This window comes from Hetaerina americana, unplaced genomic scaffold (assembly GCF_022747635.1).
Source record: "Hetaerina americana unplaced genomic scaffold, ioHetAmer1.1.p SCAF_8, whole genome shotgun sequence".
Lineage (NCBI taxonomy): Eukaryota > Metazoa > Arthropoda > Insecta > Odonata > Calopterygidae > Hetaerina > Hetaerina americana.
Window position 1 is genome coordinate 73,890,247 of NW_027287427.1, and position 16,429 is coordinate 73,906,675.

General features: G+C 34.3%; 1 protein-coding gene across 1 annotated transcript in view; it reads left to right on the forward strand.

Annotated features, from left to right (window-relative positions):
• LOC139697763 (probable cytochrome P450 49a1) overlaps positions 1-13,618 on the forward strand; it is a 29,656-nt gene extending 16,038 nt beyond the window's left edge. Inside the window, exons 7-11 of the mRNA XM_071596601.1 lie at positions 2,124-2,292; positions 5,874-6,043; positions 9,698-9,776; positions 11,755-12,003; positions 13,269-13,618. Of these exons, the coding sequence (XP_071452702.1) occupies positions 2,124-2,292; positions 5,874-6,043; positions 9,698-9,776; positions 11,755-12,003; positions 13,269-13,382 (781 nt within the window). The 3' untranslated portion in view covers positions 13,383-13,618. The remainder of the gene's footprint in view (positions 1-2,123; positions 2,293-5,873; positions 6,044-9,697; positions 9,777-11,754; positions 12,004-13,268) is intronic.
• The last annotated feature ends 2,811 nt before the right edge of the window (positions 13,619-16,429 follow it).

Here is a 16,429-nt window from a genome sequence, read left to right on the forward strand (position 1 = left end):
TTTACTTGGGATTTGACTCAACTATGGAATCAAGAACTCATATCAACTCATAAGCATGCTGCTCAAAAAACTGCTACCTTCTAAATGTATGATTTTATTTTGACGATATTAACCTTTTCACAAGTATTTAAAAAATGGAAGCCCTCAATCTGTCTGAGACATCCCTCATGAGGGAAAAATACCATGGCATATGATAACATAACTTTGTAAATTATTGGAAACATGTGAATGAAAATATTTTCGTGCTGACAGAAATTATTATAGTCAATTAGAAGGGCTCTCAATGGCCCCCCTCCTAGCAGATGTTTACATTGACAACTTAGGAAAACAATGGCTCTCCATAAAACATACCCCAAACCTATTATACTGGTTCACATGTCAATGATATTTTTTGTGCATGGATAAGATCCATGAGAAACCTGGAGAGTTTCTCTAACAGTATTAAATTCTTTAAATAGGAACATAAAGTTTGCAGTTGACTTAGATACAGAAGATGGATTGGATGTTTGAATTTGACTGCAATAAACATTACCGTAAGGTTTGAGTTCTTATCCCACAGAAAAAATGGAATTTGGAAGAAACTGACATTTTTTCTAGAGGAAATGTGTGCCCAGAAATGTATCCCAGAAAGTGATTTATCAAACCACAGCAGTAGGCTATCACCAATCGCAAAAACTCTCATTTGTTGGCCAAATTACTCTTAAAATTAAAAAATCCATCTCCAAAAACAAAATCAAGATAGGTTTCACCACAAAATCCCATTAAATTACATTCTCAGCTCTTCCAAAGACAAACTAGGTATACTGCATTTAAGCAAGTCAATTAAGTCAATTTCTCTTGCTTCAATGTTTTATGCATGCTATACACAATGTAAATTTTTCATGCAATATGGTTGTATTGCAGCAACATCATACATTTTGTATACATACATACTCTTTCAATCTCTTCCATTCAAACTGCAAGAGTAAAATAATTTCTTAGAATATGTACATATCACAGAAATCAGTATGATAGGTATGGCATAAGAATTGACCACATGAAAATGAAGTTAAGAGTCTCAAGAAATGGGAAGGCAAGGTAACATGAAAGTTGGGGGAGAAACTAGAACAGGTAAAACAATTTACTGATTTGGGAATTGTTTTGGATATGAGTGGGTTGAGTAGTGGGGAGATTAAAAGAAGAGTTGAGTTGGGTAAGGAAGCATTCACAAAGCCGCAGGAGATGACAGGTACATTAAGAAAAGATGTAGAGAAAAGGTTAGAAAATACTTAAATATGGAGTGTGGTATGTATGGTTCAGAAACTTGGTCAGTGAGACAGGTAGATAACCATAAATTAGAGGTATTTGGAGATGTAGGTGTGGAGGAGAATGTAAAAAAAATGAACGGAAATGATAAACAATGATGAAGTTCTTGGCATGGTAGTGGAAGAAATAAAGTTGTCAGAGGAAATTCAATAAGATAGGAAAAGTGGACGCAGGAGGAAATGTGATTCTGAAAGCCGATGGGGGAGGGGGGGGGGGAATTTTGCAAAAGCAGGGATAGAGGGAAGAAAATGATGGACATTTTGGATAAATTTAAGGGAGGCAGAAATTATGCAGAACTAAAGAATAGTTATGTCATCTATAGCAATGGGTTTATGGATATTTTACCACGTTACTTTAGGTCAAAAACCTACCTTAAGCCAGCGAACTACTACTAATAAAACTTATATATCCCTGAGAATGCTGGGATAGACAGTCTCAAAACAACTTCTTTGCTTTAAATAATTAACATCAATGAATTTATGAAACCTTTAATCAACCATTTTCAATGATCTGCTGGAAAACTGGAATTTGATTTTTAAACCAGTTTCCATCAAACATTTGCTGTTATTGTTAGGACTGAATATAACTCATTACAATGTACTGAAATGCAAAGATAATAATTGAAATTAATTCAAATGAAATATTCCCTATGGAAATTGAAAACAATATTTTTGTGGATGATGCAACCTAAGAAGCTTTTAATGTTCTGCCTACACTCTGTAAGCTAGCAAAATTATAAAAGATATGTTCACCAAATATTTACTCACAATGCAATCACCCTAAATTAATAATTTTCATCTGATCTGATTCTCATTTAGGGTTTCAGTTAAGCATGTCAATGCAGCAATAGCGCATAGTGATAAGCGTAAAGCAGAAGGTGAAACAAGAGTGTCTGATATGAGTGTCCTGGAAAGACTTTTGACAAGAATGAGTCCTAAAGAGGCAACCATCATGGCACAGGACATGCTATTTGGCGGGATAGATACGGTAAGGAGTTGTGACAATTTATATAGAGCAGTATTAAAAATTAAATATACCCTTGTATTTTAGTATTCTGTTTAACAGAATTTCAGCAAAACTCATAAATCCTAATGTCAACATTTAGAGGAGGGCCATATGTTTTACAGGTTTTCATTGAAAATAAAAACAGCTAATGATCAAGTAACATTTGGCTAAAGTGCAACATATTATTTTATTGGAATCCATTGTTTGATGCACATTTTTGTTTTCTCCTTACAGGTTTGGAAGTGAACTCTGCTTTGGCAGAAAAATCTTTCTTTTATCTTCTAAAATAAAGTAATGGGGATCAGTTATTCTGGAACTTGGCAGGTTTGTTTTCGAAGGGATAATTAACCGTCTATCAGTTTTCTGCAATTTAGATCTAACCCCTGAAGATTCTCCCTGAGCCAAGTTCTCATTTTGAAACACTTTCTGCATTAATGGATAACTTTAAGATAGAATGCCACTTTCCAGCCAAGAGTTTCTTTTCAGTAATGAGCACTGTCATCTGCTCCTTATGTGATCTTATTTTTAAAGTAAGAAATCTTCCATAGTCATACAAGGGGACTGCAATAACATATTTTCAACTGGTTTGTCCTCTTTCTCTCCATAATTGCTTTCCAAATTCACTTCTTGCTTCCAACAATTAACATAATCATCAGAGGTTATAGGACCAAAGATTGGTTTGCTAGAGCCCTCTAGTATACATCATGTTCCTTAGCAAACTCTGCTTACTTCATAGCTCCTTGGACTGATATCTTCCATTTCAAACTTCTTGTAATTCGCCCTTGGCCTTCCTCTATAGTGGCTTTAATTATGGTCTTTAGTAAGTTACCCTGCCACAGAAAATACCCAGTCACTTACGCTCTTCTTCCTCTCTTCCAAAGAATTCTCCCTTCTCTTGCTCTTCAAAGAACTTCTTCCTCTGCTGGTATTCATTTTCATTTCATTTCATCATTCTTCTGAAGCAGTAAATTTCCATTATTTAAAAACTTTTTGTTGCTCCTAAGGTCCATGTCCAACAGAAGACATTAAGTCCATAAATAAGCTTTTATGAATTGACTTTAGGCTAGTATTACTTGCTGTCAGTACATAGTTGCTTCTCCGGATAGAAAGCCTTCTTTGCCTCCATTATTTTACTTACTACTTGTCACCCATTTCACTCTTCCACCATTAGTGACCTTGCTTTCCAAATTATAATTTTTTCCACCGGTTCATGTGTGGATTTCTCTATTCTTTATTGAAGTCTATCTTTTATCCTTTGTCTTAGATGGTATTACCTACATAGAGGTTGTACTTCTTCATCCCTTCTCCATAGAGCCTAGTACCTTGGCAGGACTTATTTCTTCTCATCATGTATTGATCTGTTATTTGCAAATCGCAGCATACTTATGCTTTCTCTGTATATGCATATGCCACCTTGTCTCTTTTTTTATCTTGTTCATCAACTAATTACTGTATATACTAAAGATTAGGGGTGATAGAAACCTGCTTTACTCCTGTTTTATTTCAACTTCCTCTTTGCTTTCATCAAATCTTAATGCTAGGGTCTAGGATTTACGGTAAATGAAATTAACATATTTCATTGATCAAAATATTAAATTTTAAGGTAAAAATGAAAAATATGAACAAATTTCATTTAACAAACTATTTTAGCAATACTAAATATATTGCTCTTTAATTAAATATACAGCTTGTCTACATTATTATCAAAACCATTTATCTATGTCCATTGATTGCATGGTGGTGGGCCTGTTGATTGTCACCATTTCTTTGAACTGTTGTTTGAAGAACTCCAATATTCTTTTTCATAAATTTCAAGAATACCCTCCGAAATAGTTGAATTGTAATCCTTTTTCATGTTTGTTTTAACTCCGTTTCAGTCTCCAAAGATAACTCGAATTTTCTTCTCCCTTAACATTTTTTTATCAACTCAGCAATATCGTTATATACATCCTCCACTTTGTCATTGTCCTCAGCATACAAACTTGCACTACTACCTTATTTGGCAAATTTCACTTGGTGAAACCTATAATGGTATGAAGGAAAATTCTTTCATGCCATTTAAGGTTTCTTCTCATCATGGCACCCTGCCACAATGATGAGCTTACTCCTGCAGTTCCATATATGAATCTCGTCTGGATTATCCTAGAGCTACTACCACAAAGGTCTCCTCCTTTGAGTAGTATCATTTTGCTTGTACCTATAACATCTAATTTCATCTCTAACTTTCACTGCTATTAGGTATTTGCACATTAGTCATACCTCAGTAGGTTTTGCAAGTTTTTCACACTCCCATTCCTATGTGAGTATTTTCCTGAAGTGAGCTTTTTAATTAGGATATCTTTTCACAATCCCTATGCTTTTCCTAAAATATATATAAATATTTTTTTCTCATACTACCCAAGTTTCCCCCAATATATTGTTATTTTTAAGGCATAATTTATTTTGCATTTTATTATAAACACTGTAAATTTTTTCTATGCTCTTTGTTGTGATGATTGCTGATTTATTTATGCATGTTGATGACAAGGGATTAGGTGAAAGAAAGGACTATCTAGTCTCAATATTGCCTCAATTAAGATGCTTTATTATTATTATCACTTTTATATTTTCTAACCTTTTGCATGCTTGTCCAGAGATATCAAATTGATTTGACTGGTGTACTCTTCTCAGGCAGTCCTCATTAAAAGATCTGAATAGCAGACTAATTTAGCTACATTTTTTCTCCCCTAAATACTCCTTCTATGAATCAAATAAACAATCGCCACCAGTTCATAATAGGATGTACCATTACAGAGAAAATCAGCAAATTACCTCTACAGTAAGCAAATTCTTCTTGATGGAAATCTTTACATGGGCTCACTAGAGAGATATGCTTGAAACTCTTAATTAGGGCTCCCAGGTGACAATAATGACACTTTCCTACTAGATTGATTTATTTCTCGACAGGTTTCAATGTACTACATTGAAACCAGTCATGTAAAAAATCAATATCTGGCGGAAAAGTGCTATCATTTGGTCATGATTATGTTTGAACTCCACCACATCATACCTTGAACTATGCAATTTCTCCCAGAGATGTTTCATTAGGCTGCAGATGTAGCCAGGAAACTCAGATTCTCTAGGATTTCACCCAGAGGAGAATAGAGCAATAGTCTTTTCAAGTTAGCTGTAGAGGCCTGGAAAGAATCAGGACTTTTTTTCTCCAGCTTTTCAAGTATTTACACAATTGATGATACATTTACAATGTGAGAGCAATGAAAAACAGTTCCTTATTCTAGCAAAATAATTTGAAAAATCGAGGACAATCAGGTAGGAAAAAACTGAAGAATAATTTGAATTAATTATTCAAAGGTATTAAATATTCTACGTAATAAAATTTCTCACAGACATTGAATAACTTGATGAAATTGTGAAATTAACTTCCCTAGGAATGTACATATTCTCTAGCCTACCATCTAAAGATAAATCAACTCATTTTGATTTTTTTATTAAAATTACTTCATACCATGTTTTCCATTGCTTCTTGAAAGATGGTTAACTCTTATTGTACTTCCCATTTCTAGACATCCTATGCAATGGCAGCTGCATTGGGCCTGATGACCAAAAATCAAGATAAGCAGGAATTATTGTTTGGAGAGCTAAAACGACTCCTTCCCAACAAAAATGATGCAATTACTGAAGACAAACTGGAAGATATGAAGTACCTAAAGGCATGTCTCAAGGAATCCATCAGGTGAGATCACTTTATGGAATTTGTTTAGATATTTAATAGATTGCTATCAGTCATGACAGTGCTCCTCAAATTGGTAATAAGTCAGGCTGCAGTATACCTCTTGGAGACATAGATAGCCACATAGCACTTGATTCAAGGAGTTAGAAGCTGTGAACTGTATTGATTTTCTTTTAAACTAAATGAAATGCCTCTTTTTAAAATTTTCGATAAAAATTTTGTGAACATATATTCGTTTCAAAATTTTCAATAGCTGCGAACCAAAACAATATCGCTTGGCCACACCAGATTGAGAAGGAATTATTTATGAAATAATGTTTAAATAATAATAATTCTTTATTCATTTTGAAAAATGGTACAACCATATTAAATGTCATCAATATAAATATTATTTCAAATCAACCATTGGAAACAATGTTTAGATCATTAGCTATCAATAAAAACCATATTTCGTAAATACTGTTTATAATGGCAAAAGGATGTGTGCACAGATTAAAATGTACAAAACACAAATCCAAATTTCAAACTGGACACTAGAAAGTAGTGGTGCCATTTGAAATGCAAGAAGCTAAAGAAGAGAATGGAGACACAAATTGAGTTAGGCGGACTGAAGGAAACTGAGCCATGGCTGGATTCAATTCAATTCAATTTATTCATTCACCATAAGCATAGAATTATGCATGGCTTTGTCAATACATGTTTTACACTTCATATCAATAAAAGACGTTATGCAAAATATTAAAACAATATGAAAAATACAAATACATACAATTTACAATTTTTTGGGATTAACACATTTCAATTATACATTTAAAATGGTATGCATTAGAAAATCATCTACACTATAGAATAATTTACATGAAAGAAGTTTTTTCACGGCACACTTGAATTTGAAGGAACTTTTGATATTTTTAATATAAGCAGGCAATTTATTGTACATAAGTATTCCCTGATGATCTAACCCTTTAATCGTTTTATTTACTCTGTGCTGACTTACATGGAATGCATTTTGGCTTCTCGTATTATGACTATGAAGGTCACAACTTTTAATAAACATGTCTTGATTTTTGTTAATAAGAGACACTATTTCAAGAATGTGTAAACAAGAAAGAGGTAAGATTTCTAGTTTTTCAAAAATAGGTTTACTGGGAGCTCTATTATTAGAATTAGTTATTATGCAAAAAATCTTTTTTTGCATTTTAAATAATTTTGGAAGGAAGATAGGATGAAGAAATGAAGATGGTAATTTTAGTATCCACAAAGAAAACTATAGGCCAAAGAAAATCTGAAAAAAGAAATTATGGACCTCTGATGAAGTGCTGGAGATAATAGAATATAGATAATATTTAACAAGATATAGAAACAGATGAGAGGTGATATATGAATTCATGGGGGAAGGTTAAGTATGCTACAATTTGCAGATGATAAGCTATACCTGCAGAGAAGAAAGAAGACTGTTAAGGATACTAGCCTATCTGGAGAATGGTATGAAAAAGTAAAACTTTAAAATATACGTGATTAAAACTAAGGTAATGGTCTGAAGTTGAAGCAGGAAAGAAAATCTCTCAGTAAAACTAGGGAATGACATACTGGAAAAAGTGGAAGACAGCTGGATAATTGGTGATGAAAGAATCAAGAAGTATACAGTTAACAGAAAAAGAATGGCGAAGAAGGTTTTCAATCAGAAGGGACTGCTAATGGTAATATTACTTACATAGACATAGAGAAGACTTTTGTTCAAAGTTACATATACAGTCTACTTTTCTCTGGATGCTAGACTTGGATGATAGGAGCAGGAGATTGATGAAGATTGGAGTCATTGGAAATGTGATGCTACAGAAGAATGATGATAATATAATGGATAGCCAAGAGTAACAAATGAAGTAGTAATTTGAATGGTGGTTGAAGAGAGATGCCAATGGGGTCTACTTAGAAGAAGAAGTGGGATACTGATTGATCATTTCCTAACACTCAATAGTTTAATTGATAATAAGTCAAAGAACTGTGAGAGATGCTGCGAAAGTAAGTTTTAATATAGTCGTTCACTAATATGCATTAAAATGCAGAAATTTCAAATTGTAAAAATCATTTGCCTTGACTGGGATCCGTGTTTGAATCCCAGTCAAGGCGAATGATTTTTACACTTTGAAATTTCTGAATTTTAACGATAATAATAAATTTTATTTATGCGGAGATCATATTAGAAAATACCAGGTAGATGGTGTATGTATATGATGTATGGCACGGCAAAATGAAGTACAATACATACAGACTCAATTAAAAAACCATGGCCCTGAAAATCACATTAAATGTAGCATACACACACTCATTAAATGTAGCATACACACAAATATCCATTTAAATAATGGAGCAATTAATATAAAACTAGATTAAGAGTATTCCTATAACTACAAGTAGGGACTCAATGATAAAGTATGTTTTTGAAATATTCATCAACAGAGTAGAACATGGTAAGTAGTAGGTATTTATTTAATATATATTTGAATAAAATCACCATTGAAAGAAACACAAGGGTAAGAATTTTAGAGGAAAGCCAGCCATGAGCTGCCGGTGCAAAGAGCTATGTGGAAATCAAGTGATTGGTATGAAATGGTTTTTTTTTGAAGAGCTGCTAAAAGCCAATACTCAGATTGATAACCAGTGATTATGGCGCTGTGCAGTAAACTGAAACATAGCCATTCAATTGTGCACACTATGGGTGAATCTGAGATTGACCTTCAGAGGGAGGGGTGTGGTGAAAGCAATGACCACAGTGCTGAGCAGGATGTGGAAGAGGGGATGAAAGAAGAGAAATGAAATGTTTGGTTGGAATCAAATTCACTTATGTAGGGTCATTTATTTTAAACATTTTAATGGAACTGAATAAAAGAAGTATCCAATTATGAAAGTGGCTAGGGCTCTGTAGCTCCTACTCTCTCCATCTGATTCAATTAAATAAGTTTCTATCAGTGTTAATTTATGCAGGTATTTTAAATAAAGCCAGTGGCATCCAGATGCCATTGACTTTATTTAATTTCCCTGAGTTTTCCAGGTTAGCTGACACGCAGGCTAAGATCATTGGATCAGGAAAGAAGAGGTAAGGTCTTGCCAAAGGGAAGACTGAATATTATATGCATATTACACAGGATGATAAGAATATATTTCCCTTTTATTTATGAAATCATGTGTCTTACAATGGGTGTGAATTATACTTAGAAATTATTGGTACCTGTAGTTTTTCAACTAAACAGCCGCAATAAAATTGATTGTCCTCGATTACATTGTCTTTGTGCATTATATTTGTGTCCTGTATGTATTTCTTTTCCTGAAGAACCCCATTTTTGCATACAGCACATGTATATGTAGTGCGCTGCTGTGGGTGTAATTTTCCACGTTGTTGTTTTGCATGTGGTATTGTTCCTTTTTATGGTTGGTGACCTAACATGTTGGTGACCCCCGCCACACGCCCTTGCGGCGGCTTGCGGGGTATTATGTAGATGTAGATGTATAGCCTCTTTATAATAAATAAACATGGTTTGCCCAATGGTTTTTTGTTGCTTCCATGAAACAATATTTCTTTGAGTCATTGATGCATGGACTTTCCAGACTTTCATTACCCATGTGTAAAATATATTTTTTCAAAATTTCTCTTTCCAGGATTTTACCTATAGTACCTGGGAACTTAAGGTGCACAGTTAAGGATACAGTTCTGTCAAACTACAACGTGCCTAAAGGGGTTAGTTCAATCATTTTCAAACCAGATCATTCGAAATAAGGAATAAAGTCTATTCTTTAGCCTAAGTTATTGATTAAGATGCCCAGTTAGGTATTTTATGATAAGTATCATGTAATTTTCCTCTGTTCTCAGAATACTACATCTAAATATATGAACAGCTATATTTATTGTCGGAAATATCACCTCCACTAATCTTTAATTTCTTGGATAAGTTGCTATCACAATAGGCTATTTTGCTTGAATATACACTGAACCTCGACCTGGATGATCAAAAATATAATCTTAGCCATGAGCTTTCTGCATACGTGAGGCTATTACAAGAAGCTTAGAAGAAGTACACGCAAGCACTCTTTCTATCTTTTGCTAATGCGATAAAATCTCAAAACATCACTTTGATTGAACCCAACATAATCACAGTGCTAGCTAAATTAACATGATTCTTTATGACATTTGGAGTCATTTTTCATGTCAAAGTTTTTGAACCATCTCTAAAAATTGCCCATTTCTAGGCCATTGTAAAAATGGACTAGAAATGCTGAACCATTGGTAGAGTAGGAGAGGATCCTAACTGAGGAGGAGGGGACTCTAGGGTTTCAGTTGGCAGATACTGTTCATTCTATACTTTTCTTCCAATTTCTTGTTTGTGAGCTTTTCTCATAGCTTCAATGTTTCCAAGGGCCAACATTTAGAGTGATATAATGATCTAGACTATATAAAGAGTAGAATGCTGAGTTTGAAGGTGAAAAAATACTAACATTTCTATTTCTCACCAGTTAAAACATGGAAATATCCCTCATAAATAGAATGCAAAACTCTGAAAAATGGACACCAATATATTTGATCCCATTTACATAAACTATGCTAGTGCTTTCTTGGCTGGAGTATTATAGAACAATCATAGTTTTCCTCAATGATATAAATAATACAGCCAATCTTTTAACTATCTCATGATTAGGATCCAAAATTTGGCAACCTATCTGAACAGGCATTTCATTGAACTGAGTTAATTTTTCATAGAAAGGTTTTAAATTTCAATTTTTTCATTCCTCACCTATGTACTCAGCTTTTGCCTGAGCTTGAGGGTTACTTAAATTGCTGGCACAGCTAATGTTAAGCAGCAGCTGCTGATTTCGGCCAGCAAAATTAATGGAAAAGGGTAGATTCTGTGATTTGCAAAAAATGTTTCAACTCCATTTATGAATAATGATGCTCTGAGGTTTGCTTGAAATGAATTTATACAGAAAAAAATAAGCTATGAAAAGCAGGTATGCGCAGGAATTTTTAAGACAATTTTATGATTTCCTTGTTTTCACTTTGCTGAATCTTCCATTATACTAAGTGACAACTGTGATATCATTATGGTACAGGCAAAGTGTATGGCAATAAACTGTACCTTCCACATTACTCACTATAAAAAGATCATTGTAATATGCCATACTTATTATAGCAGAATTCCTTGTACATGTTGGGAGAGAGCAGTCCTCATTGCTAACAAGAAAAGCTCATTGCTGAATGACTTAAATTTATTTTTAGGAATTTCTTGGATTTTTATTATTTTCTCTCATACTTTCAAATATTAAGGTGTTGCATTTGTTGGGATGTCATCAGAGCCCTCCCTAATAATTTTCACTCAATATTTTGCGTTTGACAAGGAAAGAGACATAATCATATGGTAACAATCTCCTTATTCTCCTAATCAATCTCCTTAACTAGGACACAGGTATAACTTAAAGAACTAGCTTCTGACACCCAAAATTCATTATTTCTGATAAGATTTTCTTCTTTCAACAAAATTTGCTTCTCAGTTCATCAAAGCATGAAAAAGAATATTACTATGGGGACCAATATTTAATCGATGCTCAATCAAAAGAAAATTATTGACCATCAAATCTTTTGTGCAGAAAAAAAAACAAATAACAAATATTTCAATTAAACTAATATTTTAACTAAAATTAGAACTGAACTGATATTTTTTCAGACAAACATCATTATGCCCAGCATTATATCTGTCACTTCTGATGAGATATTCCCACAAAGTAAGAGGTACATCCCTGAAAGGTGGTTGAAGATGAGGCCAACTGAAGAGACAGCAGGTAACATAGAGGACTTTGATGCTGTTAATGGTTCCAAACGACATCCATTTTCCTTTCTGCCTTTTGGATTTGGACCAAGGAGCTGTGTGGGTAGGAGGTTTGCAGAGTTGGAGACAGAAATACTGCTGGCCAAGGTGAGATCTGCCTGCGGCATTGAGTCTGTATCATGCCTAATGCCTGGAGGTGTTGTTAATAGTTTTCTGATATTTATGAGATCAGTTATGTCATCATCAAAATTGAGTTAATACAGAATTAGGCCAAAGTGAGCATGAATATGTCAACAGTGAGGTTCCGTCCATCATCTGACTCATAAAATCGGTATACCAAATATTATTGAAGCAGATGTTACAACAGCATCTTTGTTCACTTATCTTAGCCTTATCATCAACTCTTGTACCACTTTGTCTCTTTCATCCTCAATTCACACTTCCATTGCATTGGGTCATTCTGCTTCTTGTTCAGAGGTTCCATTTGTAGCTGACATCTTAAGCATCCTCATCGAGCACCAGGTTTCGTAGGCTTCTAGTCTTTTCGGGTCTACTTTTCCGATGGTCCATGCTTCTGATCTATCCAGTTCCACATTCCATTAGAATGTTTGCAAGTATTGCTTCCTCATCAGTTCTCTGATCACATCAGTTGTAATGTACCGTCCTATCTCTGTCTCTCTCATCACTTTAATAATCGTCACCATTTTACCATATTCAATTCTATTTGAGATTCTTTCTTTTATTATGTACTCTGTTTTTGTTTTATTTTGCTTGTCAGCTACCTTTGCTCCACTTTATGGCACTGAAACGAAGAACAGAAAATTCTATTTTGCCAAACACATGAAACTGGCCACTCATTTTGACTTTTTTCATATGCCCCCCAAATGCACCCCTAAACCACAATACATTCATATTTTTCTGTACCCTTCATCAACCTTTTATATCTATCGATTACAAAACAAGAATTCAAAACAGACTCATGTGGGGGATAAGAAGAAAACTGCTATGTTGCCAGTGATGATGATGTTTGGTAAAATGCAAACATGTCCTATGTATGTAAATGACTGTTTTAATTATACTATGAACATACTGCTATTCTGCAAGCCATTTTTAGGAGAGTATCAGAATACCAAGCTGATTTTTTAATCTCAAAATGAAGGTTATTGTAAAAGAAAGGGTTTGTTAAAGAACCTTGATTTCAAAATACAAAGCCAATTTCATGTTAATTTGCCAGCTAGTTTGACTTAACTTCTTGATTTCTTTATATATCAATTATCAATGCTTTATTCCCACCTCTAGGTATGATTGCTAAAATTAATTCACCTCTCATATTCATTTACAGAACACTCATAACTGTGATTATTCTATCACCAGTGACTCAAAATGCCTCTTCTTTCCAATCTTTCTTACAGATTATCCGGAATTTCAAGGTTGAATACCACTATGGAGAGATAACCTTTGAGAATAAGATTCTGACTATGCCAAAGGTGCCACTTCAATTGAAGATAACAGAAAGAGACAGTTGAGTAAATTGTTACTCAGTGAGTAGACACAAATTCATGTAATTAAATAAACAAAATCTTTGATAAACTGAACAGAAGAGAGGCACATGATGAGTGGTATACTTTCTCATCATTTATTGTATATAACTTAGATAAAACACAATGGGGAATTGGTATATTTTACATATATGTATAAAGAAATAAACAAGTATTAAACTTACAAGTTCTGAGCATTCATGTGTAAATTTTGTCTAGTTCACCATGCCTCACACACTTTGATTATAACACATTGTCTGTCTATACATGTTTGATTCCCTGATTTTTTTTCAAGGGCTGTATAATTATTATTTCGTAGTCTATCATTTTAGGAAGAATTTGTATTGACATAAACTAAACACCTGTCATTTCTAACTTCATCGAACAAGATGAAATCTGAAAAATTACATTAAAATGTTTTTCGATTCTGCATACATTCTACCATCCTTCTTTCTGTGCGACATACCTATCCTTTCCCTCCCCCTACCTTGCCTGCCTAAATTCTTCCCTCTCTCTTAGTCTTCAGCATTCCATTACCTATCAAAATGCTCTACTTGCAACTTTCCAGCTTCCTCTGAATTTCTACCAAAATTTCTCTTTCTGCAATGTACCTAGGATCTCTTAATTTGTTTTACTTTCTATACATTTTTCATTAAGCTGTTGAGGAAATATAATTAGCACTTATATGAACCAGGAGTTTATGTAACCAAGTGCCACAATTCTTTTACTAAGAGATGGTGATCAAGAGCTGTTTCATGCACCACAAAGAAATGGTCAAACACACAATATTGAGGGATATTAGTGAAGTAAACATACATTGTCGTAAAGAGTAGGTACATTGCATTTTAAAGGCATGCATAACCAGAAGAAGGAAATAGGGCATATTGATACACACATGACATTGATACACATGGAGGTCCATAGGAAGTTAGTTTAGGATTTTAAGGGTGCATCAACAGCTAAGGTCATTTTCACCACTTTCCATTAATTTAAGAGAATAATGCTTTTAAGTACAATTGAAGGCATTTTACATTGGACGTTTTTTGAAATAAATATGTAATAAATAGATCCATGAATGTAATAAATAGGTAATAAAAACAGACTAATATATATCATTCTTATATTTTATTGAAAAGGCCAGTTTCCTTTAAAAATATTAAAACATGGCTTAAAGCTAAGGGTCATCTTCAAGGATGGATCCCAGGTCTACCTTTATGTTCTGTCATTCACGTGTCCTCAAGTCATAGTCACACTCCCTTAACTCATGTTTCACTGTCAGAGGTGGGTCAGAGTCAGAGGGTCGTATGCGTCATAGTGAGGTTGTGCTTTTTGCTCCATGAAGAGGTATGAGTGTGTCAGGACACAATGCCCTATCCTCAAGCATATGATGATGACCTCTTTCCTCCAATTTTTCCGGATGAAAGAGGGTCATGCTGAAACTACCGACTTCATTGCCCTCAGTTCATTGTTATTGATGGACAGCCAAGATTCCTTCGACTGGTTTAAAAATGAGTAATTCAAGGGGGCCTTAAGGTTCTCCACGGATACCAATGTGGAATCGGTCTCAAGCTTCCCCAGGGCTTCCTTTGCTGCTTTCTCATTGCCAGTAATCCCTACATTGCCAGGGGTCCACAGAAGGACACAGCTTTCTTTTTTATGCAGGGATATGAGGGTGGAATGGATCTCTTGAACAAACGGGTGAATTGATGAGAAGACCGATACGGATTTTAACGTGCTCAATGAGTCTGAGCAAATTAGGAAAGAGCTATTAATTATTTTTATTTTGCTTCAAGCCATCCTGATCACTAACAGTTTGGCTGTGAAAACACTGCAAAAACTACTAATCTTTTCCCTCAGGACTCAATGGTAGTGTGAGACTGCCACACAGGCACATGCAGATTCTGACTTCGATCCATCGGTATAGAAATGGGGACGAAGTCAGAGTCCGATCCAAGGATGGCATTAAAGAGTCACTGGTATACCGACTCAGTTGTGAACACTTATGGGTACATGAGTGACAAGTCTTCACATCAGGCTTTGGCATTAACCAAGGCAGAGATTTAGTGTAGAAATCTGGGTATACTTCAGTCAGTGTAAAATCGAGTTTGCAGATAAAAGCATTAAAAAAAACAGCAAGGGACCTAGTGGCCATTCTCCATCTGTTAAATTAGTCTAAAAATGTTTGTGGTTTAAGACCCGGTCAAAGAAAAATGTTTTTTGCTTGAGATTTTTATCAGATGGCTGATCCCTCACGGATTTGTGCATGGGATCAGCCATCAGTTAACTGGATGGTGAGTTGTTAGCCTTTATGCTAGTAATCAGATGAGGACTAATATTAAAGCACCATATCATCTTTTCTTTTATACTATCTATCAAAGTTGGGATTTTGAAGTCACGTACCTGATAAATGGATGATATTTACAGCTTTAAGGGCCTGAAAACTCCTCAACAATTGAAACAGTTGATAGAATATTTTTCATATTTTTGTCTCAGGTAATAGTCACATGTTCAAGCAAAGGATGCAATGGGAACGTTTTCAATTGGACCAGTGAAGATGCTAGAGAGATCTGTAAGACTATATGGGATAATATATTGTGTAGACATTAGGTCAGCAAGATTAGACAGAAAGAATATGACAGAGATGAGAATTATAATAATAATACTTTACTTATTTTGATAAATGGCACAACCATATTAAAAGTCGTCAATATAATAATTTATTAATATATAAACCTAAGCTCTTAAATGTTATGGAGATTGTCATGAAAGAATTCATCAAATGAGTAAAATGGATGAGTGAGAAAGTAACCAGTTATATGCCCGATTCTTGAAACTCTGGATACGGTCCAATTTCAGCTGAGTAGGCAGATATTTATGCAATCGTATGCTCACATTATGAAATTTGTTGGAAGTAAATGACAATCTACAACAAGTAACATTTAGATTTGCTTTATCTCTTGGGGTGTTGCTATAGATGTCAGATCTTAAATGTTAAGTTTCTAGATTAACTTTAACATGAATCAGAGCCTTAAAGA